Genomic DNA, 24,119 nt, shown 5'->3' with positions numbered 1-24,119 from the left:
AGGAGAAGAAGAAAGAGGAGGAGGAGGAGGAGGAAGAAAAGAAAAGAAACAGTTTAATCCACCTGCACCTTCACGTTTTCTTGTTCCAGCAGCTTTGGTCACGTTGTGTTCACCAGTAAACGGACCCATAACGATCTGGGATCCAATCAGCTCGCTTCGTTCATTAAGACTTAACGTTTATAAAGATATGAGTTTACGAACAGGCCCTTTTAACGAGCTTCTGGTAGTTTCCCTCAGTCTTTATACTAGGTTTAACTACCTAGATTAAACTCCAAAGCTGCCAAACCAACTTGTATTTATTATAACGACTCACCAAGGTGGAAACTGTTCTGCTTTAGTCAATATTACGTCATTATGCAAAACAACAATGACGTTAAAATAAAATGTCTCGTCCTCTGGCTGTGACGTCATCGTCGAAATTGGAAATAAAAGAAGCGTATCAAAGGAAAACTGGACTGTAAATAATATATGAATTATATTATAAATAAATAAACAGAATACCTGATCTGATCTCTGTCTCTGCAGCGTGAGGAGGAGCTGAGGAAGGAGGAGGAGCGGAAAAAGGCGGCGGAGGAGCGGCAGCGCTTCGAGGAGGAACGGATGGAGCTGGAGAGGAAAGAGCAGGAGAGCCGGGAGAAGAGATACCGAGAGAGGGAGCAGCAGATCGAGGAGCACAGGTGAGGAGGAGGAGACGGCGCGACATGGTCACCAGTGTTGAGCACGTTACTTTTAAAAAGTAATTAGTTATAGTTACCCTTTACTTTCCCCAAAAGGTTACTACATTATAAAAGTAACTACAAGATTACTTAAAGGGACAACGAGGAGTTTTGGAAAAGCGAAGCGTTTTCACACTACATTTATGAGCCTCTGCGCGCACCGTACATTTCTTTGACCGGCGCAAGACGGACTCATGTTTTCATTCATCAATAATTAAAGTCAGAGGTTCAAAGAGGTTCACATACCGTAGTAGTTCCGACCATAAACGGCGATTCTGCGGCGTTATTCTCATAACTCGCCACGAAGGAAACGCTGGTCGGCTCGACCAGCATCTCCGCCACCACTAATAATAACAAAATAACGATAGAGACAGAACGATATATTTATCGAAAATGGGCCCATTAACAAGTGTGGGTAGCGGAGATTCATCCACATTAACGTGAGACTTTTTTATAACCGAATAGAAACTCCTCGTTGTCCCTTTAACATGCAGTGAAATGCCTCCAGGTTGAGTCCTGGTTCAGGAGTCTAATGGCCTGAAGAAAGAAGCTCCTCTGCAAACTAATTACCAGGAAAAGTAACTATTGTGTTACTGTTTTTTTAAATAAAATGCTCAAATATGTCAAATTACTTGGAATAACCAACTTACTCAGCATTCCTCCACACAACCAGCTCTGCATCTGTTTGGATCAGTGTTGTGTGGAAGAGGCGGAGTGATACAGTTGGTTAGTTCCAGACAAACGTTTTTTTTTTCAGATCAATTGATGGAGTGAAAAAACTATGTATGTAACGTATCTACACTTTAACAGGTGTATTATTATTTTGTGACAGGACTTTTTGAGTCACGTAACGGCACATTTTATTGTCAGTAACGGTAACGGCGTTATAACGGGGGAAACAGTACGGTGTTTTGAAAAAGTACTGTAGGGTAACCCTTTAACTCATTGAGTGCCAACCACGTAATTTCTCGTTTTTCGTTCCCATGCGTTGAGTGCCAAAAACGAAATTTTTCGTTTTTTGCTTTTTTTTTAAATTATGAAAATAGACACTTTAATACACATTATATGTAAATTTGGGGACTCTACGACGAGGAGAACTGAAATAGATGACGATCAAAGTCACATGACAGCTCATGATCTGGAAGTTTTTATCATAACTCAGCTTCTGCAAACGGAGTTCTGCATGTGGATGCAGCGCAGCTGCTCCGCTGCTGCTCCGCTCTCACCCGCGAGGCTGCAGCAGCTGGGAGCTGAACCAGGAAGCTCTCAGCCCACTGTCCCGCCCGGTCTTCATCTGGAGCAACACCGTGTCCTCCCCAAAGTCCTCCCGTGGTAAAATCTGATGGTCTCTGGACCAAAGCAGACCGGCACCACCGACCCGTACCACAGACGGACCGCGACCACCGGCGGGACCGGTGTTCGCGAGCCGCTGTGGCCGGCAGAGCCTCACGTTCCGCGGCGAGAGGCTGTGACACGGCACGGTGCGTCTGTGTTATTGCTGTTTAGTGGCGCCCCCCCCCGCCCCCGATGGTGGTTTTGTGAATAGAACAACAATTGTTGTGTATATTTATCTTATACGAGCCCTTTGATCCAGAAATGCGAGTGTCTGAAGAGCGACAGACACAAACAGCGCACCTTTCATAAAAGACGCTCTATCTCCTTTTCTAGAAAAAAAGGAGGGATTTTGGTGAAACCCAGCCATGTTTAGCTTGACTTTTCTCAGGAACGGAGGCACGTAGAAACAAACGGTTTGTGGCCATTTGAAGGATAAAGTTAAACCTTTCAGATGAGCTACAGTATGTGTTGGTGGCAATAATATAGAATACACTATGGCTCTAAAATAAAAAGTCAAATATGGTCTAATTTGCCGGTACACTTGACTAAAACTTTGGAAAGGAGCGCGGCACTCAATGAGTTAATTTACAGGCCGTTAATCACGTGATAATGTCAAGAAATAGCCAGGATATAACAATTAATGTCGTCATAATGCTTAGAAATAACTGTCAATTTCATTGTAATGTCGAGAAATGTGATTGTGTAGAAACAGACCAGAAATAACGGTCACTGCAAAGACTTGGTGGAGAAAAATTCTGACCTTTCCCAAAAAATCCAAAACATGAAAAGCATGTGTAATCTTTTGCCTTTATGAAAAACATAACTATGAAATTGACCGTTATTTCTTGGCTATTTCTTGACATTATCACGTAATTAGCGGCCTGTAAATTAAAGGGTCACCTAAAAGTATCATTGTTTGTTTATAACGCCGTTATTCCCATCACAGGTGAGGAAAATATGACCTGAGGATGTTAGAGTTGCACAATTAAAACAAAACACAAAGATCGCACACAGAGGAAGAAACAGGAGTGAGACTGGGAGGGGAGGGGTTAAAGGGGGCGGAGTCAGAGCAGAAAATGAGCCGGATCTCAGGAACCAAAACGCTGAGGCCGAGTCCAGCAGCCGGTGGAGCAGCTGAGTGTTCGATGACAGGATGAGACGCAGCTGGACTCACTGTGCAGCACCTGCAGGAAAAGAGGCGGTGTCGTCCGGCCAGGAAGGGGATGGTGGGGCGGGGGCGGGGCTGCAGGTGGGCGGAGCCTCTCAAAGGCAGTCGACCTCTCAGAAGCAGCTGTGAAGTGTGTTTTTTTATTTCTTCCTCTCAACACACAGAAACAACAGATAAATGTCTGGAGTCCTGCAGCTGCTGCGTTTTTAATCAGCGCCACATTGTCTGAGATAATGAGAGAGTCATTAACCGAGCTGAGTCGAGCCTGAAATCCCTTTTCATGAAGATTCATTAGATGAAGAGGAGTTTCTGAAAAAACCCAGACGTCTCAGTCTCACACTGGGTTCGTGATCTGGTCCAGATCATAAAACTGTGCACAGGAAATTCTGCAATAGAAACCTGGGCTTTTATTTGCTTCAAGCCTCGGCGTCTATATGGGACGGGCTTTTTATTTAATTTAGAACAAATCTTCTGCTCAGCAAAGATGAAAATCCTCTCCAGTGGTTCTGTTGTTACTGTTTAAAAGAAGGAAAGAGTTGGATCCAGAGCGGCGTTCATTTACAGGTTTAATTGGGTTTTAATGTTCAGGCCCGTTGAGAACTTTAGCGGGAATGAAGCAGCTTAGAAAGTGCTCGAAACAGGCGATCGTGGGCTTTGAGAGGTTTTGTACATTCACAAGAACTTGTAGAAAATGGGAATAGACCCGACTTCTAATTGAGACTCAGCTTTTATTGAACTCAAACCTGCAGCCAGACCCGGTCCAGTACAGAAGACTCTGCTTTTATTTGAGAATTTACTGTAAATACGTCGACACAGAGTCTGGAAATCGTGTTTTAAACCTGCAGTTTATCAAGTGACCATCAGGGGGCGACTCCAAAAGTTCAGTTCTATGGAAGTCTATGAGAAAATGACTTTGTCTTCTTCTCAACTTTTCCTCCAAATCTTTTGGTTTAAAAAAAAAAGAAAAAACACACTGTAAGATGGCGTCAGCCAAGTTTGCAAACTCCTGGATTCAAAACGCCAAATCACAATCCAATAAATGATCAGGTCAGGTCTAATGCTGTGTTCGAGACAACTTGGAACTCTGACCTACTTGAAAACAGCGCAATCGAACGCCGCCTCATGTTGCAGAAAAAAATCTACGCCTCCTTCCCTGTGCAGAACCACGTCACCATCAACAGTAAAACATTGATTCAAATGCATTTTAATGCCAAAATAATTAAAACATTATGAAATATACAATATTTACTATGGTTACAGATTAAATTCAGTAAGTTCATGTTGGTATTTCTCTTCGATTTTAAATTATCTGTTTCATTATTTTAAAATGCTCCTTTTTTAATTGTTTTTGTGTCCTCTGTAATGTTTTAATGCCGTAGCTATGTGAAGCACTTTGAATGCAAAGTTTGTCCCAGACGTCCAACGTGTTTTATTTTGAGCGCTTTGAAGAAAAATCAGAAATCGTAGTTTTCAACTGGGAGATTCAGAGTTACGAGTCGTTTCGAACGCAGCATAATAACCTCCATCGCCGTGGTAATAATCAAAGGTCAAGTCACGTCCAGTCAGAGAAGAAGGAGGATGAAGTCGCAGGTGTCAGGTCACATGTCCAGTGTCGTCCAATCAGTGTGTGTTTGTCTGTGTGTGTGTGTGTGTAACAGGAAGAAGCTGCTGGAGGAGGAGGAGGCCAGAGAGAGGTTAAGGAACCAGATCACCATGGTAAGTTTCTACTCTCCAACACACACACACACACACACACACACACACACACACACACACACACACACACACGTCACACACACTCACACACACACACACACACACACACACACACACACACACACACACACACACACACACACACACTCATTGGCTTCATGCTGCGACTCCAAAATGAAAACCACTTTGTCTGCCAGTGGGTTTCTTATTGAAGAGAGTGATTATGTGAAATATAAAGTCCATTAGTGTGTGTGTGTGTGTGTGTGTGTGTGTGTGTGTAGGTGTGTGTGTGTGAGAGACATAAAACCACTTAGACATCTTGTAATCAGCTTCCTGCTGCGTCGTGATAATTCAGTTAATTTCACTGAGACTTGTTCTTCTTGTTCACTCAGACGACTGTTTTTACTTCTTTTGCTCAATAAAGGATTCTGGGTAATAATCAGCTAAACTAAGATGGAATATTTTTAATTTATCTTTTATTTTATTTCCATTTTTATTTCTATCGTTAGCTTTTACTGTTTTTTGCAGCTCAGGTTCAGGTTCCTGGTGCTGTGAGTGTGAAGTTGAACCGACCATGTTGCTGCTCTTTTGTTTCTGATTCTGACTCTGATATGTGATCAATTACCTCACCTGTGTGATGTCATGAGTCTGGGCGTCGTCATGGTTACCACCCTGCATCCTTCTTCTCTCCCGTGCAGGCGGCCGAGGCGAGCCTGGAGGACCTGAACCTGGACAAGAAGGAGACGGAGGTGGAGGTGAGTGTGGAGGTCCGGGTGTCCAGAGACGCCACCTCTATCTCCTGCTGCTCCGTCCTGATTGGTCCGTTTCTGTGTGTGTGTGTGTGTGTGTGTGTGTGTGTGTGTGTGTGTGTGTGTGTGTGTGTGTGTGTGTCTGTGTGTGTGCGTTTGTGTGTGTGCGTGTGTGTGTGTGTGTGTTCAGGAGGCGAAGGCCATCATCGCTCAGCGCTCAGGAAACCCACGGGAGTTCTTCAAGCAGAAGGAGAGAGCCATGACCATCAGCGTGGACACGTCCCCAGTGTCCGTCCACAGGACCGGTAAACTCCTCCTCTTCCTCCTCCTCCTCTTCCTCACTGACTCTGGATCAGGGTTAGGGTTAAACAAGGTTTAAAGGGATAGTTCAACATTTAGTCAGATCCTCCTCTCACCATAATTCCCTATAGTCGTAGCAGTAGGTTCATCGCCTTTAATTATCGGTGCATGTTGTTTTGAGATCTGCGGGGCAGAGACATGAGCTGCTCAGTGAACACAGTGGAGGTGAACGGTACAGGTCCCCTGTCCCTCATCAAACTCATCAAATACACAATCCAACAACTCCAAAACGCTCTGGTGGACAAGGTGTGACCTGCACATTCACCACGCTATGAGATAATCATGTAACATCACGACACATTAAGGAAATACTCTGAACTACTTGAAACTACTTTTGAAATAATTCAGCCCAGCAGCCGTGTCTGGAATGTAGTTCCGGCTGCATTTGCCTCTAAAACAACTTTGTCTCTAATGTTACATTATTATTTCATAGCATGGTGAATGTGCAGGTCACAACTTGTCCACCAGAGCGTTTTGGAGTTGTTGGATTGTGTATTTGATGAGTTTGATGAGGGACAGGGGACCTGCACCGTTCCCCTCCATTGTTTTCACTGAGCAGCTCACGTCTCTGCCCCGCCGATCTCAAAACAACATGCACTGATAATTAAAGGTGATGAACCTATTGCTATGACTATGGGGTGGCGATAGGAGAATTTGCCAAAATGTTGAACTGTCCCTTTAACATAGACTGAAAACAAACCAGGTTAAATCCTGATTAGTTGAAATACTGTTTCCTGTTTCACTGTCCTGGTTCGGGACAGGTGAAGCACCTGAAGGAGCGGTTCGGTTGCTTCTATTTGCCTGTTTACTCTGTTGTTGCCGAGTGTTGTTTGTCTGCAGCGTCTCAGTGTTTGTCGGCGCCGTGTCCGACTCAGATTCACAAACTCACTGAGGACACGGGGATAACGACAGGAAGTAGGGACTCGTTAAACACATGCAGTAACCAAACAAACAAACAGATCGTGCAGCAGGAAATAAATAAAACCTGTCACCTTCTGGGATCTCTTTGCTCTGGGATTTGTCTCTCAGGCAGCTACACGTACGTTTCCTTAAAGACTGAACAGAGGTTTACTTAAAATGAAAACAGATTGCGCAAAACACTCAAAGACTTGAGACTCAAAGAAAACAAACAACTTAAGTTATGATGGCTTCAGTAAAAAGAGCACATTCTTTGATGTTACAAGTTTGTCATGTTTCCACTCACCTATTTAATGTGCATTTTGAATTTGCGCTTCAGACATACCTAAGTGGAAACACCAAAAATGTGCATCATATTTATCTGCGCAAGGAGGAAGAGGAGGTGGAAAATGTAGATAAATGCGCTCCTAACACAGCCAAGTCAGCAAACATGGCTTTTTTTTACAGTATTATAGCTCTTCTTAAGACCACATATCTGGAGTATTATTTCTTCAAAACTCTCCATTATCCTGTCTCTTCTTTATACCTTCTTTTACTTTTGCCATTGGCTTTTCCGTTTGTTTACCTTTTTATCATCAAGCTTATGACGACATCATCACGCTGGATGGAAATGCGTACAAATGCGCTTTTCCTTTTGCTGTATTGATTTACGTAAAAAAAATTCTTTAGGATTTGCAATACAAAGTGGATAGAAACATGACGACTGTTAAAACTGTTTTCATGGAGACTGTAGTAGAATAAAGAAAATATCTGATAATCTGTTTTCTCTCATTATCAGGAAACAAAATCTGATTTAGCTATTTTTCTGCTTTACTTTTCCTGCTTTTCAAAGTAAAAGCCCCCCAATACATACAGTATACAGTATATACTGTACTGCATATATAAAGCAGCCTCCATGACTTCCTGTTGTGTAGCAGCAGGTGTTTCCGTCTCGTTGGCGTCGCGCTCTGCTCACATGCTTCAGTCGCACTGTTGACACACACACACTAACACTTCTCTTTCTTTTTTTCTTTCTTTCTTTCTTTCTGTCTCTCTTTCCTCTGGGATTTTCTTCTTTCACCTCCGTGTCGACCATCCTCCCTCATCATCCCTTCTTCTTTCCTCTGTCACCTCTGTCCTCTCCTCCGTTTCATATCCCACAATCCTCTGGGGGCTCTGACCTCTCCTGTCGTCTTCTCCTCTCTCCCTCTCTCCCTCTCTCCCTCTCTTCTGTCTTTTTTTCCGTCTTGTCTTGTCTTGTCGTCCTCTCATCTCTCTGTCCTGCTGCGTCGCTTCGTATCCTTGTCAAACGTGTGTGTGTGTGTGTGTTATATCGTCTTTGGCTCTATGTGTGTGTGTGTGTGTGTGTGTGTGTGTGTGTGTGTGGCGTCTCTGTCGTCCAGGCCGTTTGGACAGCCCGTTCTTGAGGCAGCAGCACAGTCCCAGCAGCCCCAGCCCACCCCCCCTGCCCCGGGGCGTGTCCCCCCTCCGCACCCCGACACACGCACGGACGCAGCCCGTCGCCGCCGGTAGGTAACAGCACAGAACCGATAAACAGCAGCAGCAGAAGAAGAAGAAGAAGAAGAAGAAGAGGACGAAGAAGAAAAAGAGGAAGAGAGAGGAGAGACAGACAGACAGGACATCCCAATAATACCCCAACAACCCCCCCCACCCCCCCTCACCTCCCTCAGTCATTACTGTAAACATCACCTTCCCCCCCGTCCTGTGGATGCTGGAGTAAAGATAGAGGAAGTAACTGCATCAGACTTCAAAATAAGAGCGTTCAGATAGATAGATAGATAGATAGATAGATAGATGGATAGATGGATAGAATGATAGATAGATAGATAGATAGATAGATAGATAGATAGATAGATAGATAGATAGATAGATAGATAGATAGATAGATAGATAGATAGATAGATAGATAGAATGACAGACAGATAGATAGATAGAACGACAGATAGATAGATAGAACGACAGATAGAACAATAGATAGATAGATAGATAGATAGATAGAACGACAGATAGAACGATAGATAGAACAACAGACAGATAGATAGATAGATAGATAGATAGATAGATAGATAGATAGATAGATAGATAGATAGATAGATAGAATGACAGATAGATAGATAGATAGATAGATAGATAGATAGATAGATAGATAGATAGATAGATAGATAGATAGATAGATAGATAGATAGATAGATAGATAGATAGATAGATAGATAGATGTCCCGCTGCTCTTCTTCTATAGTCAACATGCAGTTCATCATCGTCATCCAGACCACTAAGCTCTCTCACACACACTCACACACCACTCCTTAAAAAAAACAACTCCTCCCAATCTCACCCCGGCCCCCATTGCCCTCCTGCCACTACCCCCACCCACCTCCAAGCCACGACCTTTACCCTCATTTCATCATTTAAAGTAGTGTTGTTATGTCTCTTATTTGAAAAGTGATTTATAACGAAAACAAATTCACATCAGAAAAAAACACTTTTTTTCTTGTTCTGTGACGTTTTTGGAGACATTTTCTAAAAAGTTTTCAGCAAAATAAGACAAAAGTTGAACCCGCAGATATCAGTTTAACAATTTTTGTGTGTAACTTTACTTTACTTTACTACTACAAACATCAGCAAAAAAGTTAACGAATAAAAGAGCATGACTCCTTCAAAATAAGAGCTTAGAAGAGACATACATCAGCACCTGAAAAACATTAAAGCTCCATACAGTATAAAGGTAGATGTTTGTGTTAAAGCTCCATACAGTATAAAGGTAGATGTTTGTGTTAAAGCTCCATACAGTATAAAGGTAGATGTCCATGTGTAGTGTGATTATAAAGCAGCTCTAGGTTCTGTATTAATACTGTGAAAGTATCAAAGCCTCAGTCCACAGAGAAATGCACACAGCCTGTATTCAGAAACTGAGCCTTAAAACCAGCCGTCAGGACTTCCTGTCACTTTGTGATGTCACAGGAAAGCCCCGCCCACCTTCGACCCACCATTCAACATCTCTTGCGTAAAATCTGCTCTGTATGCATTGGATCAACACTTCTGCACTTGAATATGGAGCTTTAAAATCTCTTTAATCTATTTCCAGTATTAAATTACCTCGTCCCCTTCACTTGTCACTAACTCACCTGTCCTCTGGCGCACCTCCCCCTCCCCCCACTTCCTGTTAAGCTAACGAGCCCACACCTGCATCCTTCACTGAAGTCAATAATAATAATAAACTCTCCTTTATGGCCGTTATGAACCATAAAGCTGTTTGTCGGTTTGTGTGATCGATGTGATGTCGAGTCTGTCGTCCCCTCAGTCTTCATCCAGTCGGCCGCCGCCGCCGCTGGTGGTGGTGGTGGTGGTGGTGTCAGATTATTTATATTTCTGTGAATGTCTCTCTTGTTTTTTATTTTTTATTTCTTTATCTGATGTTTGCTGTTGTTTGGTTTTTGGAGAAAAAAATAATAACTGTGATTCTCTCAGGGACGAAGAAAGAGCTGAAGCTTTGAACTAGAGTCTGACTGGTTTTCTTTCACCTTGTGATCCTCAATCTCATGCTTCTGATCCTGGACCGCACACACACACACACACACACACATACACACACACCTACACCTCTGCGGCTGACCTGCTGACCAACCTGTGAGTGTCTGCTTGTGTAAATGTGTGTGTGTATGTGTATGTGTATGTGTGTGTGACGTCATTGAGCCGCCGGCCGCCCATCTCTGCTGTGTGTTGGCCTGACTGGACATCAGCAGCTGATCTGAGACTGAAACCATGATGGTGACTGATTCTGTCTCATTAACTACATCAGACACCTGAGATCAGAGCTCACCACTTCCTACTCTACCAGGGATGTACCGAATCCTGATGTTTGAGGTTCTGCCGAATACCAAATCTACTTTTTAAAAAGATTTGTCCGAATCCAAACCGAACACCGAATCCTACTCCCATCATCGGCCCGTACAGTAAACACATTGTAAATGCAATAAACATCTTCACACAGTGTGTTTTATTCACTCACACTCAGAAAATATCAGCGAATATTTAAGCTTCAAGTTACTTTAGTATTTTTTCTCTTTCAAAACAACAAAGAAAGAAAAAGACCAAAAAGTGAAATAGTTTCCACAGAGCAGAGAAAACTGTTTTAAAATTACCTCAATAGCTAATTTTGCTAATTTCCATTAGCCCGTGTATGATATTTTCCATTATATTTTAGCATCAAGCTAGCTGACTTTGTATTTAGTTTGTGATAATGACAGTGATACTGGCTGAGCTGAGAGAGCTTTGAACGTTGTTGTTCAGGGAGACAGAATATCATTTGTAAACCTTCACGTTATCGTTGGCGGCGTCATTACATTGACGTGCGTAGGATACATCAGATCACAAAGGATGACAGGAAGTATTTGGACCCCAACACAACGTTTTTTTCTTTTGCCATACAAGTGAGACCAGTTAGGTTAGTGGACAATGATGCATGTAAAACAGTTTGCTGCCTGTGATTGGTGCGAATTGAATTTACACCAGAAATTAACCGCTCTAGAGTTAATAGCAGACCGAGACCAGCCCTACGATGCGGACCAGAGAGCGATTGTTTGGTCTGCACCAGAGTTTGAGGCCAGCGTTCACACCGACCCCAACGAACCGCACCAAGAGTGGTAAACGCCCCAGGGTTTCGGTCAACTGGCAGAAACCGAACAAAAACGCCCAAAATTCGTCCAAATCCAAATCCGAAAAAGAAATCCTGGATTTGGTACATCCCTAGTTCCCTACAGACAAAGTGAAGGTCACCTGCTCTGTTTTTGGGACCTTCATCCACCCTTGTCATATTCTTTTCGTCCTTTGCTAAAGGAGCAGCTGTAACTCAAACCTGAGCTCCCGAAAAATGTCTCAAGTGTTGAAGGAGAGTAGATAAAAATAAGGTGAAGACCTTCATCATCATCATCAAACAGCTCCACTGTGTCCGAGGTCGATGCAGGAATCTGAGACGTGGATCTTCACCTCTGCAGACGAATCAGCTGATTGAAGACACGTGTTGATCTGATCGGCTGTGATGTAGTTAATGGGCAGAGTAATGCAAACGCTGTCAGTGTCCTTCTGCATGTCTGTAGCTGCTCTGGCAGACATACTGTAATAATGCTGGGTGGAGAAAGAGCCAGTTCACTCTGACTTCTCTCTAAATCATTTTATTCTGAAAAATTTAATTTCTTTGACGAGTAAGAAGTCTGGTTTGTTAGTTTTTAACCTTTCCTTAACCGTCCTTCTCCTCTGAATGAGGTCCTTAGACCCTCAAAGTCCTCCGTCCTCCAGGTGAATTGGAGAAGCCCACCCATGCAAGTGGACGTGAAGTGTCTCTGTGTTGTCCTCCATTGCGTTCGTGTCCCTCTGGGGCGTTCTGGTCTCAAAAACAGGACGTCCAACGAGCATGAAAACCATCGAACATCTGCAAAGAACCATGTTTTCTGTTCTTTGACTGCAGCTGTTGTTGTTGTTGTTGTTTGCTGTCATGATAAGACTGATAAGTGTGTGTGTGTTCGTGCACGATTGGCGGTGCAATGGTGAACTGTGGTGATTGTGTCTCGGGCTTGGTGACGACCTGCCAGGGTCACTGTTGTAGAGATCAGCTGACATTTTTTCTTCTATTCCCATGACAACCTAAATCCAACACGCCCCTCGATGCTGTTTCCACCGCACCAAGACATTTGTCTTCAAATTTGCAGCAACACATGACGACTCGACTTCACCTGAAATTCAAGGCAGTAAAATAAACTTTTTTTTGAAGCTCAAAACCCAAAAGGAGTTTGGAAGTCGGGCAAAAACAACAAAAGACCGAAAGGACGTCCGTTGACTGACACGTCCCTCGCCACACTGCTAGCACAGCTAAAGATAAAAGCTCTTAACCGATTTGTCAACAGGTGTTTTTTTAGAAACTCTCAACGTACACATTCAACCTCCAAAACCTCATCTACGAATATGAAACTTTGGCACAGGTTGACCATGTCGTAGTGTTGTAGTCAAGACCACCTAACTCAAGACCGAGTCAAGATCAAGACCAAACCAATTCGAGGCCATTTTCAAGACCATCACTGTATTCAGTAGCAGTCCTCATAATAATCATGTGGCTTGATATTTACATTATTCCTCCTCAGCCTACAGTCCGCTAATTACATGATAATGTCTAGAAATAACAAGTAATTGCTTCATAATGTCTAGAAATAGCCTAGAAATAACGGTCAATTTCATAGTAATGTCAAGAAATATAGCCAAGAAATAAAGATTGATTGCTTAGAAATATTGGCCAATTGTAAGGACTTGGTGGAGAAAAATTCTGACCTTTCCCCAAAAATTGTGTAATGTGTAATCTTTTGCCTTTATGAAAAACATGACATTACTATGAAATTTGACCCTTATTTCTTGGCTATTTCTTGACATTATCACGTAATTAGCGGCCTGTAACTTAAAGGGTTACCAAAGTGTGGATTGAACAGAAGAACAGCACAGAGCTTGCTGAAGTCTCCTCCCATTGTTGACACTGATGACACCAAGTTGTTCAGATGGTTTAACACAAGCAGATACTTTAGTACAACTATCTGAATCATCTGGAACTTATTGAATTACATCACAGAAACCAAAAGGAGACAGTGACACAGAGACATTCGTGGTCTCAAGACCGGTTCTTGTACTACTACAACTCTACCATGTCGTCAGCTTAAGCCCCACCCATGTGGCGTCTGATTGGCTGTGTTGTGGAACCAGATCACCAGACCTGTACAGATGTGTGCAGTGGTTCAGAACAGAAGTGTGGGACCAGGTTGTCTGAGTTCACATGTTGGACTGACACAGGAAGCGATTGGTGGTTATAAAAACCTGTCGGACCAATCAGACGGCTTCGCTTCCCCTCGGGCTCTGTGTCAGTTCAACATGTTGGGAGCTGCTTCCATTTTTTCCCCTGATTCATCTTCGTCCTCTCTCTCTCTCTCTCCCTCCAGGGGACGACGACGACGATGACGACGACAATGAAGCGAGGACAGAGCGCAATATGGCCGCCGTGTCGCCCATCCCTAAAATAGTCACCACTACCATCAAAGAGGACGACGTCATCAGAGATGAGTGGGGTGAGAGACGGCGGCGGTCAACACAACGACGATGATGATGAGCAGCTGATTGGCTCTGACATATAACTTATCAGAGTCGACAGCACAAACAATGAATGTGGAGATTTAACAGGATGAAGCTGTAAAACTTAATACAAGAGAAACATGGGCTTGTTACCCAAGCAACCATTGCATGGGGGTAGAGTACAGCAGTTACAAACAATAAAACTCAAAATGTAATTTTAAAATACTACATGGGATTCTTCCAAATGTGTCAAACTTGTATAACCGCTGTTGTCTGACCTGCCCTGAGTGGGTTTCGAGTTTCGATGCTAACCGTTTCGCCAAGAGGTCAATGACCACTTGGCAAGTGGGTTAGCTCGTCTTTTATGGGCGAGTGAGTTTAACTTAAGTACCGCTAACGGCCACACGTTGTCACTTCTCCTCACTGGTACCTCGTGACTGTGGCTAAAACAACCTGAGAACAACTCTTATGGAAACTGATGTAAAGATGCTAAATGTAATTGTTTAGTTTGTTTGCACCGCTCTCGTCTTTCATCATTATTTTGTGTTTGCATTGTATGTTCGAGATGATATTTCAAACGTTTGAAGTTTGATTGCTTTGTTTTTAATGGGAATGTCTGGATTATTTCAGTAAAATAAATAATGATAATAACTTTGTGTAACTTTGTCGTCCAGACTCTGCACCGAAGTCGGACCAGAAGCCTCTGGTCCAGGACTCGACCGCCGCCAAGCCGGTGCAGAGCGTCGCTCCTCAGGCCCGCGACTCCTCCGGCTTCTCGCAGTGGGACTCCAGCGGGGGGGACAACCTGGTCAACCTGTGGGACAGCAGCTCCGCCCCCGCCGCCGCCGCCGCAGACCCGTCCCAGTCCTCCAACCTGGTGGACCTGATGGGCGACTCTGTCGGCGCGCCCGGCAGCGCCAACGCCGCCGCCTCGGCCAGCGGTCGGCCTCAGCCGCTCCTCAGCTTCGACGAGATGATGGACGGGACGTTCTGCACGAGCGCCGGCACCGAGGACGACCCGTCCAGTCTGGTGGACGTGACCGGCCCCGAGCAGATGACCCTCAGCTACCAGCATGCACTGCAGCACGCCGCCGGCGAGGAGGTGGAAGAGGGACAGCTGCTGATGACCAACGGGGAGACGCTGCTGAAGGAAGGGACGCAGGTGAGACGGGGCGACTGCCGCTGCTGCTGCGCTCAGACTGTTTCCTGTTGTTGTGTTTATTAACGCGCTGTGTTGTTGTTGCTTCCAACAGGCGAGCGAGGGATACTTCAGCCAATCACAGGAGGAGGAGTTCGGCCAATCAGAGGAGTCCTCGGCCAAACCTGCACCGGTCTTTTATAACAAGCCACCAGGTGAGAAAAACAGGCTTTTAAATTACCCACAATCCCTGGTTCTATGCAGAATAATGTCGATTTATATCATTTTTATTCAGTTACTATTTTCTGCTTCGTCACTTCCTGTACTTCCTTTCAAACACAGCGTCACCGTCGTCCTGTTGAACTCTAACTTCAGAATCAGAATCAGATTCAGAACTACTTTATATGAAATGTTTCCTTGTTGCAGAACAAAACTCCTGAATGGTAATAAAAGCTATCAAGATATATAAATATTAGAGATAAAAAACAGAAATATTCACTATTCACGGTTTCAGTTCTTCCTGTTGTGTGATTGTGAGTAAATCAGTATTAAATCAGAGCAGTAGAGTGGCGCCATCTTGTGGTATAAAAGATGTAATTACATGTGTATGTTCGTATACTGTAAATCAATTAATCATAATTATTAAAATTGTAAAAAAAAAAAAAAAAAGTGGTTTATTTTCAATAAGTTATTGTTACATTTGAAATGTATTGTCCTTTTTTGATAATGAAAAGCAGGTACAGGAATAACAATTTCATGCTCTGTACTACCTTGCTTCTTTCTTTCTTTCTTTCTTTCTTTCTTTCTTTCTTTCTTTCTTTCTTTCTTTCTTTCTTTCTTTCTTTCTTTCTTTCTTTCTTTCTTTCTTTCTACAGTATTATTAGAATTATTATAACTATTATTATTATTGTCTGTTTAGTGTTTACATGCTATAGGTTAATTTACAACATGTTTTCTTTTCCACTCAGTCCTGCTTTGTTTGGCTCAGTTCGGTTCAGCTTTGTCCGGTTCGATTTAGATAGATTTTATTTGTGTCACATAAAAATGAAATTGTGTTTCACACCTCTTGGAGATCAGTGCAATTCAATTAAACAATAAATAAGTAAACGTGAATAAATAGAAACAGAGTAGAGAGAAAAGAGAATTAAAACTATAGTTATGATAGGTGTTTATCTGTCTGTTTATGCCGTTCATATTATTTTGTTCAGAAGTCTAATTGCTGTGGGGAAGAAGCTGTTGAACAGTAGTAGTAGTATTAGTGTTTGGTCATTGATTGGACTTTTGTGGCTACTGTTCCTGTCATTGAACCTGTTCTCTCCTCCGTCTCCTCAGAGATTGACATCACGTGCTGGGACACGGATCCAGTGGTGGACGAAGACGACGACTAACCGGCCAATCAGACGCCATCGTGGTCGTCGTCGTCACCGTCAACCACCAACCAACCAACAAACCAACCAACAACCAACCAACCAACCAACACAACGACCGTTGAGACCAACCGGACCAAGAGGAAGTAGGAAGTGCGCTTCGTGAAGAAACAAGATTTTTTTTTTTTTTCTAAAAAACAAAAAACACAAAGAAACAAAAAAAAAAGTTAATAATAATAATAATAATAATAATAACAACAACAAGTCTTGCATCAAACTACTTGTGTATAATCTTGTAGAGGAGGCGAGCAGCAGCCACAGAGAGAGAAAGAGAAAGAGCGAGAGCGAGAGTGAGAGTGAGAGAGAGGTTTAGAGGCTCAGTTTTTGGAGTTATGGGTTTTTTTTTCTGTGTCTTTGTTTATTTATTTGTTTATTTTTCTTCTTGTTTTTTGCTATGCAGATGTAATAGCTGGGAGCGGGAGGGGGGGTCTTCTGTTTGTGTACGATGTTTATTACACGTTAACGTAGCGCACCGCTGCATTATTAGAGACAATGAGGAAGCCCGGTGTGCGTTGCCGGCGGCAGCCCACACTTTAGTCTGTAGTGCTTTAATAACACACCCTATAAAAAACTAATGGATCATTACAGCTCATGTACGTCGTCGTCACTCTCTGTTTCTTCTTCTTCTTTTCTTACCTCTTTTTTCACATCCCTCCCTTCTTCTGCCTTCCTCCCAGAAAACACTCACCTCTGCAAGTCACTTAATCTTGTATTTAGCCCTCTCTCAAAGGTGACAGATTTTATTTATTCTGGTGCATCCAAACTTCTGTTATGAACAAGAAGAAGAAGAAGAAGAAGAGGAGGAGATGGAGGAGGAGGAGGTGGTGGTGTGTTTCTCACCGTGAAGTTCCTGAAACAAGTCAAACTGTGGCTCCTTCTGACCTTTTTCACTCCTTTTGTATGATTTTAAGACTGAATTCAAGATTAAATGGCTTGTAAATCTGCCTGGTTCTTCGTCTTTTTCTTCTGTCCAACGCAGCTTCTCAACACAGCAATAAAGAAAAAATGTCCCAATCACATCATGAAAGTTAAAATTAAAAATTAAACAGACTCTGGATTAAGAGTCTAATAGTTCACTCATTAGACTCTTCAATCTGGATCAAACCCTGAGTTTGTGTTCAAAACATTTTAGTAGGATCAAGAAAACTTTGATCCAAAAAAATCAGGATTATTCTGATCCCAGCAGTTTTGTGGATTCAGGAACAAAATGTGATATAAATTAAATTCAAACTGGTCAAATAAACAACATTTATCATTTAGTTTTATAACAATCCTCCAAATATCAGTCATAACATTAATAATAAACAATAACATTATTCAGTTTTAACTTTTGCTCAAAATATCCCCATATGGGATTACAAGACACATTTACTGACAGATGAAAAACTACACAGTCCTTCCTGTTAATAATAATTACAGACACAACCAAAACTGTAGTTGTTCAAAAATAGTTTCTGGCATTGGTATCCCTTATTGAAAGGTATTGTATTTTTTAGTTTTTTTGTGGGTCAGGATTTCAAAATCCAGATAATTTTGATCCAAATTAAACCTTTTGAACAACTGGGCCCAGGTTCTCCAGCTGCTCCGACATCCCAGAGACATGAACACATCACCACCTGGTTACCTGGAGAAGAGTCCTGAGTGATCAGGACGAACAGGAAGTGGACGAGCTCAGCTCAAAATCTGCAGAAAAAGTTTAGAGATAAAGAAAAGTTCAAGTCCCGAGTCGACATCCGGGGTTTAATCAGTTAATCACAGTTTGATAAACGTCTCTCTGACACTGATTAATTAGAGGTTATTTAACATCCAGACTTTGGAGACATGAAGGTTTATTTAAATCCTCCAGTTCTGGTCTGAATCACAGAAAAGTCTGAAGTTGATGAAAGCTGGGTGTCCCGAATGTCTCGTTTCCGTTCGTCTGGAAAAACAAAAAGACATTTTCTGAACTCCGAATGTAATAATAACAACAACAACAATCATAATGGCCTAATAATAATAATAATAATAATAATAATGTTGATCGTCCTTTGGCTTCCCAGTCTGGTTAAAACACATCACTGTGATTTATCAACAATAACTAGTCAGGGTCATTTTGATCATTGAACAAACACACAAACACTGAGCTGTCAGAGACACTAGAGGGCGCTGTCGGTCTGACACTGACTCAGCATCAGTCGCCTCAACAACACAAACACAAAACAAAGAATAAAGAACATTTAACAACGCTGTAAACAAACTTAAATTTATTCATCAGTTTCCTTCAGAGTTCAGTATAAAATCCATCAGCTAATGATTTATAATCCTGTTGCCAACAAGATGAACCTTCTGGTTTTGTCCAGAATCAGTCTTCTCTAAAACATTTTTTAGACTTTTTATGTTATTTGCTGCTTTTACGATATTAAGTTTTTAACTAACATTCTGTCATAAGAATAAAATGTCCAGTGTTTCATTTTTTAACCCTTCAAATGATACTTTGTTTACACAATGCACTCAACAAAACTTACCATTTCCTATATTCTCATTATGTTTTCTTGTATTATTTTTATTATTTAAGATCAAACCTATATCAAAGTTGTGGCATTCATTTGCTCCCTTTCAGTGCAGTGAGCCGTCATACTTTCCCCTATTGGAAACCCAGAATATTACATGAAATTTCTTCCTTGGTTACAAATGGACCGACGATCATCTGGTAGAAAAATACATATTTTTTACTACAATTTTCAAGTGTTGAGTTCAGAATGAAAAACATTGATTGATTTAATACTGTAAATAACAAGCAAGCAATAAGCAGTTTCAGTTGTACCACAACGGAGCCAAAGTGGTACGTTTACAGTATTGGTATATTTAAAGAGCTGAAGTTTAAAATTTTAAAAATCAAGACCACTGGGAAATTTCACTCCATTTGCATTGACACAGATAAAATGGTCAAAAAAAGAAAAGAAAAGTGAACTACACAAATATCCAGATGATGAATATAACTGGTAGTTAATATTAACCTGATCAGTACGAGTGTATGAAAACTGTAATTTGTAAGGTGTGAACTGAATCAATAACCTGATAATAAACAAGTTTTATTTCCTTTATGAGGGAAGTGTGAGCTCTGACCAGTCACTCTTCTTCCTCCTCCTCTTCCTCTCTCACTGTTGTGTTTAACTACATGCAGTTCACATCTCCACCACTAGAGGACCTCACTGTATCTGGAAAAACCATAGGGGAAAAACAAAACATGGATGTGAAATGAACTGGAATAATGATAAAAAATCAACATAGAAATAAGAAACTAAACAAATAAAAATAATAATAGCTTAATCACGTTATCTTATATTAAATTTAAACTCTCCATCATGATCAATACTGAGAAATTGTACCGTCTCAGAATGATGTTCAATAGATAATCAATACCCCACTCCTACAGTGGTCTGATTATATAAATCATAAGAATTCAAGTTATTTTAAGTCTTCGGTACAACGACGGTGTCTCGAGTAAAAATACACAACAGAGCATCACCATGGAAACCGAAACACCTCCTGAATCAGGCAGGCAGATTTGTAGTTGTGAAAACAGGACTGAATGTCTCTCTCTCTCTCTCTTTATGTAACCTCTGTGACTCATTACATCGTCTTAAATAAAACAGTTCTGTTGCACAATATCACAATATTTCCTCCTGAGGCCGGCGAGGAATCTTCTCGTGAGCGTGCGTGAACTAAACCTGAACCTGAACCTGAACCTGAACCTGAACCGGTCTCAACCTGTGTGTGACTGAATCCATCTTCACATTTGACCCAAACATTCATTTATTAGACTCTCCAGATGAACAAACTGCTCTGATTTGACTCTGGTGGCTAAACTTGGATTAGAAAATAATAATAGCCTAATGTTATGTTTAAAATATTCTGTGACTGTGGATAAACAGGATGTAGGCTACAGCTGCATCTCAATGAACTAGAATATCATGGAAAAGTCCATTTCCAGTAGTTCAAGTCAAAAAGCCCCACCCAAGTACTGTGAATGCATATAGATGGACAAACTTTTCAGAAGGCCTTTTTTTAAAATCAGTGTTTTATATTCAAGCCATTATCATTACAATTAAAAGAAATCGAATAAATAAAGACATGAAATGTTCAAACCTGTCTGTAATGGATCTATATTACTGATATAAACCATGATATTCTAATTTATTGAGGTGCACCTGTTGCTGAGTGGAGAAGGCAGCGACTGTAGTTAATAACTATTGATGTGTTTGATATTTAAATATTTAAACATCTTCGAACACTTTTTGTCCCTGCAGGTCTGTGTGGTGTCACTGAGTGGAGTCACAAACTAAACAAATGTTTTCACAGTCTCGTCTGACAGAAATCACATTTTATACCCAACTCATTCGCAGTAAACGGCTCTTACCAAGCCGTTTACTGCGAATGAGTTGGGTATAAAATGTTTCATTAAGGTCATGAATCATGATTATATTCGTTTAGGGACCTGGACACAGAGGAGGTGCGTTATTGGCTCGACACACACAATTATTATTGTGGCTCAGATCAAGCCTGCAGGCTGTTTAAAAGACATTAAAGAAACAAATAAACAGCTCAGAAAACAATACAAACAGCTCATTTTAAAGGGATACGCCAACATGTAGAGTGATGTATTTTAAGGACGCACGACAACTATTATACTAGATAATTATCAGCCCAATATTGGCTGTGAGTTATTGTGTTGAGTCAGATGCAGAGCTAAAATGTTAAATTCATATTTACTCACTACGTTTTGGCCTTTTCTAACCTCAGGTGTGAATAGAAACTATTATTAACAAATGTCATCGGTATCGGCATCGTTGGACAAAAGAGAGTGATCGTGCATCCCTCACGTATTTGTCTCCAGTCAGTTAGTCAGGAGAAACTAATCAATAATCTCAACCAGGGTTTCCACTGTGGCCGTCACCTTTGACCTTTGACCTCTGAACCCTCACATCTCAGTTTTAATTCAGAAACACGACCAGTTTCATATGTTAAATCCATCAGAAGCTGTTCTTCTCTGAACAACCGCTGCATTTCTAACCTGAAGCTCTGCCTTCAACTTCTTGAGAGTGTGATCCAAGTCCTTAGTCCACCTTAATGGAAACTGCTCCACCTTAACGAAGGCTGCCGTGGCTGCATACAATTATAAAGATCTGAATTATTCGTACTGTTACAGCAGCAGCACAACAGGAGGCGAGCGGTTGCCAGGATGTGACATTTAGACAAAGTGTTGTGGTCTAACACGACTCCGCAGCTCAACCTGTTGTGATCAGAACTGATTCTGTTTTAATCAACAATGATTCACCGACTCTGCTCTGTCAGTCTGTGGAGGAGAAAAAGAGTACGTTTTAAACTGCTGTTCACTGCATCACTGAGTAAATTTTACAGCTCTCTGGAACTAATGAAGCTTTGATGATCTCAGAATCTAAAGACAGAGACAGAACCAAAACCATTTGAAATAAAGCTTTAACTTCACATTCATACAAACTCTCTGTTACAGTTCTGTACCTCCAGGACCAAAGACAAGAACTTCTGGTCCCTTAGACAGCTGGAGATGTTGGTGATGTTTAATAATGATATCAAGCGACTTCAGTCATGTTTCCCTGATGGATGTGGTGGAGAGATGAACACTGAAGATGATGAAGGTCGTTCTGAACAACTGCGATCTTCCACTTCATAACAGCTCAATGGACGGAGAGATGTCGAAGATCCTTTGTACCTTCATAAATCAGGATTTTTAATTCTTCTGCTAATGGTAGATGAGCTGCCAGACAAATGAATTTCCCTTTGGGGATTAATGAAGTCATTCGTATTCTAGAACATTAGATGGATTCTAGATTCTAGAACCCTCGGACAGGACTCCGGAACACCGTCGACATTCTGAAACGTTCATCCCGTGGCTTCAGAAGAAAAATGGCCGAGTTGTGTTGTTCTAGAACTCCACAGCCTCAAACAAAGAGTTTGATTTTTAGATCTTTGGACAGAAAACTTGTAGAAGCTGCGTCCCAATTCAGCGGCTGCAGCGTTAAAGGGAACATATTATGGAAATATCACTTTTTGAAGGCTCTTTAATCTGGGTGTTTGTCTTGTCTTGTCTTGTCCGGCCTTCCTTTGCCGGTTCTAGGAGGATGCACCACACCTATCCTTCGTGGCCTCCCATATCCCCAGATTCTTTGTGCCATTGTTATTAGCCACCTAGCATGCAAGCTATCGAAGGTTCGAGAAGGAGCCTCCGAAGCTGTTGCCACCGTAGACCTGGTAGGCTGGGTCCGCTGAAGGCTGCAGCCACCGAACTGGAACACAGCTAAAGACTGAACACCCCAAACATGGAAGTGAAGTCACTGCAGGCTGACGATCCAATGAGAATGTGTCATATAATTGTGTGTGGGATGCTAATTTTAACATTAAGAGACACTATTAAAAGTGAAATTAGCAGCACTACTAATTAATAATTGCTGTGAGAACTTCAGAGATCTGAGAGCTGGAGAATCTTTGTTCAGTTTGATTAGGAGCAGCAGCAGCAGCAGCAGCAGCAGCAGCAGCAGCAGCAGCAGCAGCTGGTGTGTTTCACGGATCAGAAATAATCAACGCAGCAGGAAACCAGAGCTTTTCATACTGATGAGCAGAGAAGCTGCTGCTGATTGTCTCTGATTTCCACACATCAAAGACAATCCATCTCTTCTTTCTTTTCGTCTTTCCTTTCCTTTCTATTGTCATCTGTCACAGTGGGAGAGAAACAATCACAGAACAAACAACATTTGTCATCAACAGAGACACATGGAAAAAAGGAAAAGGTGTTTCACCATCAGTGTTAACTTCTTCTGCCTTCATATGTCACAGATGAATTTATATTAGTTTAATCAACTAATTTACTCCGTCTGTCCTGGTAGTTTCACGGTCTAACATCAGAAAGGTGAAGGTAGTTTGTGTTGAAGTTTGAATGATTCACTAACTTGTCCTCATCTGGACAATTAATGCTCAAGGAGAGTTTCAAAATAAAAGCACTGACTCATTTATAATGTTTTTTGTTTACACATGAAGCCAATGTGACCTGTGGATTGTGTGTATTAGCGTCACAGTGTATTACAGGTAGCAACAGTAGGTCTTAGGCCTTATAAGTGATGATAAGTCGCAGAGACGTCACAGGTGAAGATGTTTTTATTTCACAACGGAAAAGTTTGTTTTTCTTTTTTTGTCACAAAGCAGATTTAAGAATGATTGTGAAATTTGAACGTGAAAAAATAACAAAAACGAACGTCCCAGGTCGACATCACCAGATCGTCCACGTCCGAGGTCAAACAGTGGTGGTTAGAGGCGATTCTGAAGGTAACAAGGCAGCAGTTACTCAGGTGTGTGTGTGTTGTGTGTGTGTGTGTGTGTGTGTGTGTGTGTGTGTGTGTGTGTGTCCGGGGGGCTTTAACGCTGTGATGTCACAACGCTGCGGTCGGCGGTCGCCACGTGTTCCTTTGTACGTGT

The 24,119-nt window shown here is 41.9% G+C and overlaps 1 protein-coding gene across 4 annotated transcripts in view; it reads left to right on the top strand.

Annotated features, from left to right (window-relative positions):
• dbn1 (drebrin 1) overlaps positions 1 to 17,575 on the top strand; it is a 135,173-nt gene extending 117,598 nt beyond the window's left edge. For 2 of the 4 annotated variants that reach the window (XM_085797271.1, XM_085797270.1), the window contains exons 7-15: positions 526 to 677; positions 4,878 to 4,935; positions 5,634 to 5,690; positions 5,875 to 5,989; positions 8,345 to 8,470; positions 13,937 to 14,062; positions 14,741 to 15,228; positions 15,320 to 15,419; positions 16,537 to 17,575. In XM_085797271.1, the coding sequence (XP_085653397.1) occupies positions 526 to 677; positions 4,878 to 4,935; positions 5,634 to 5,690; positions 5,875 to 5,989; positions 8,345 to 8,470; positions 13,937 to 14,062; positions 14,741 to 15,228; positions 15,320 to 15,419; positions 16,537 to 16,592 (1,278 nt within the window). In that variant the 3' untranslated portion in view covers positions 16,593 to 17,575. The remainder of the gene's footprint in view (positions 1 to 525; positions 678 to 4,877; positions 4,936 to 5,633; positions 5,691 to 5,874; positions 5,990 to 8,344; positions 8,471 to 13,936; positions 14,063 to 14,740; positions 15,229 to 15,319; positions 15,420 to 16,536) is intronic. The other 2 variants (XM_085797274.1, XM_085797273.1) reach the window with 2 other exon arrangements.
• Positions 17,576 to 24,119: the final 6,544 nt, after the last annotated feature.

This window comes from Trachurus japonicus, chromosome 14 (genome assembly GCF_045865225.1).
Source record: "Trachurus japonicus isolate A0001 chromosome 14, Traja_1.0".
Lineage (NCBI taxonomy): Eukaryota > Metazoa > Chordata > Actinopteri > Carangiformes > Carangidae > Trachurus > Trachurus japonicus.
This window is presented reverse-complemented; position numbering and strand designations above follow the sequence as displayed.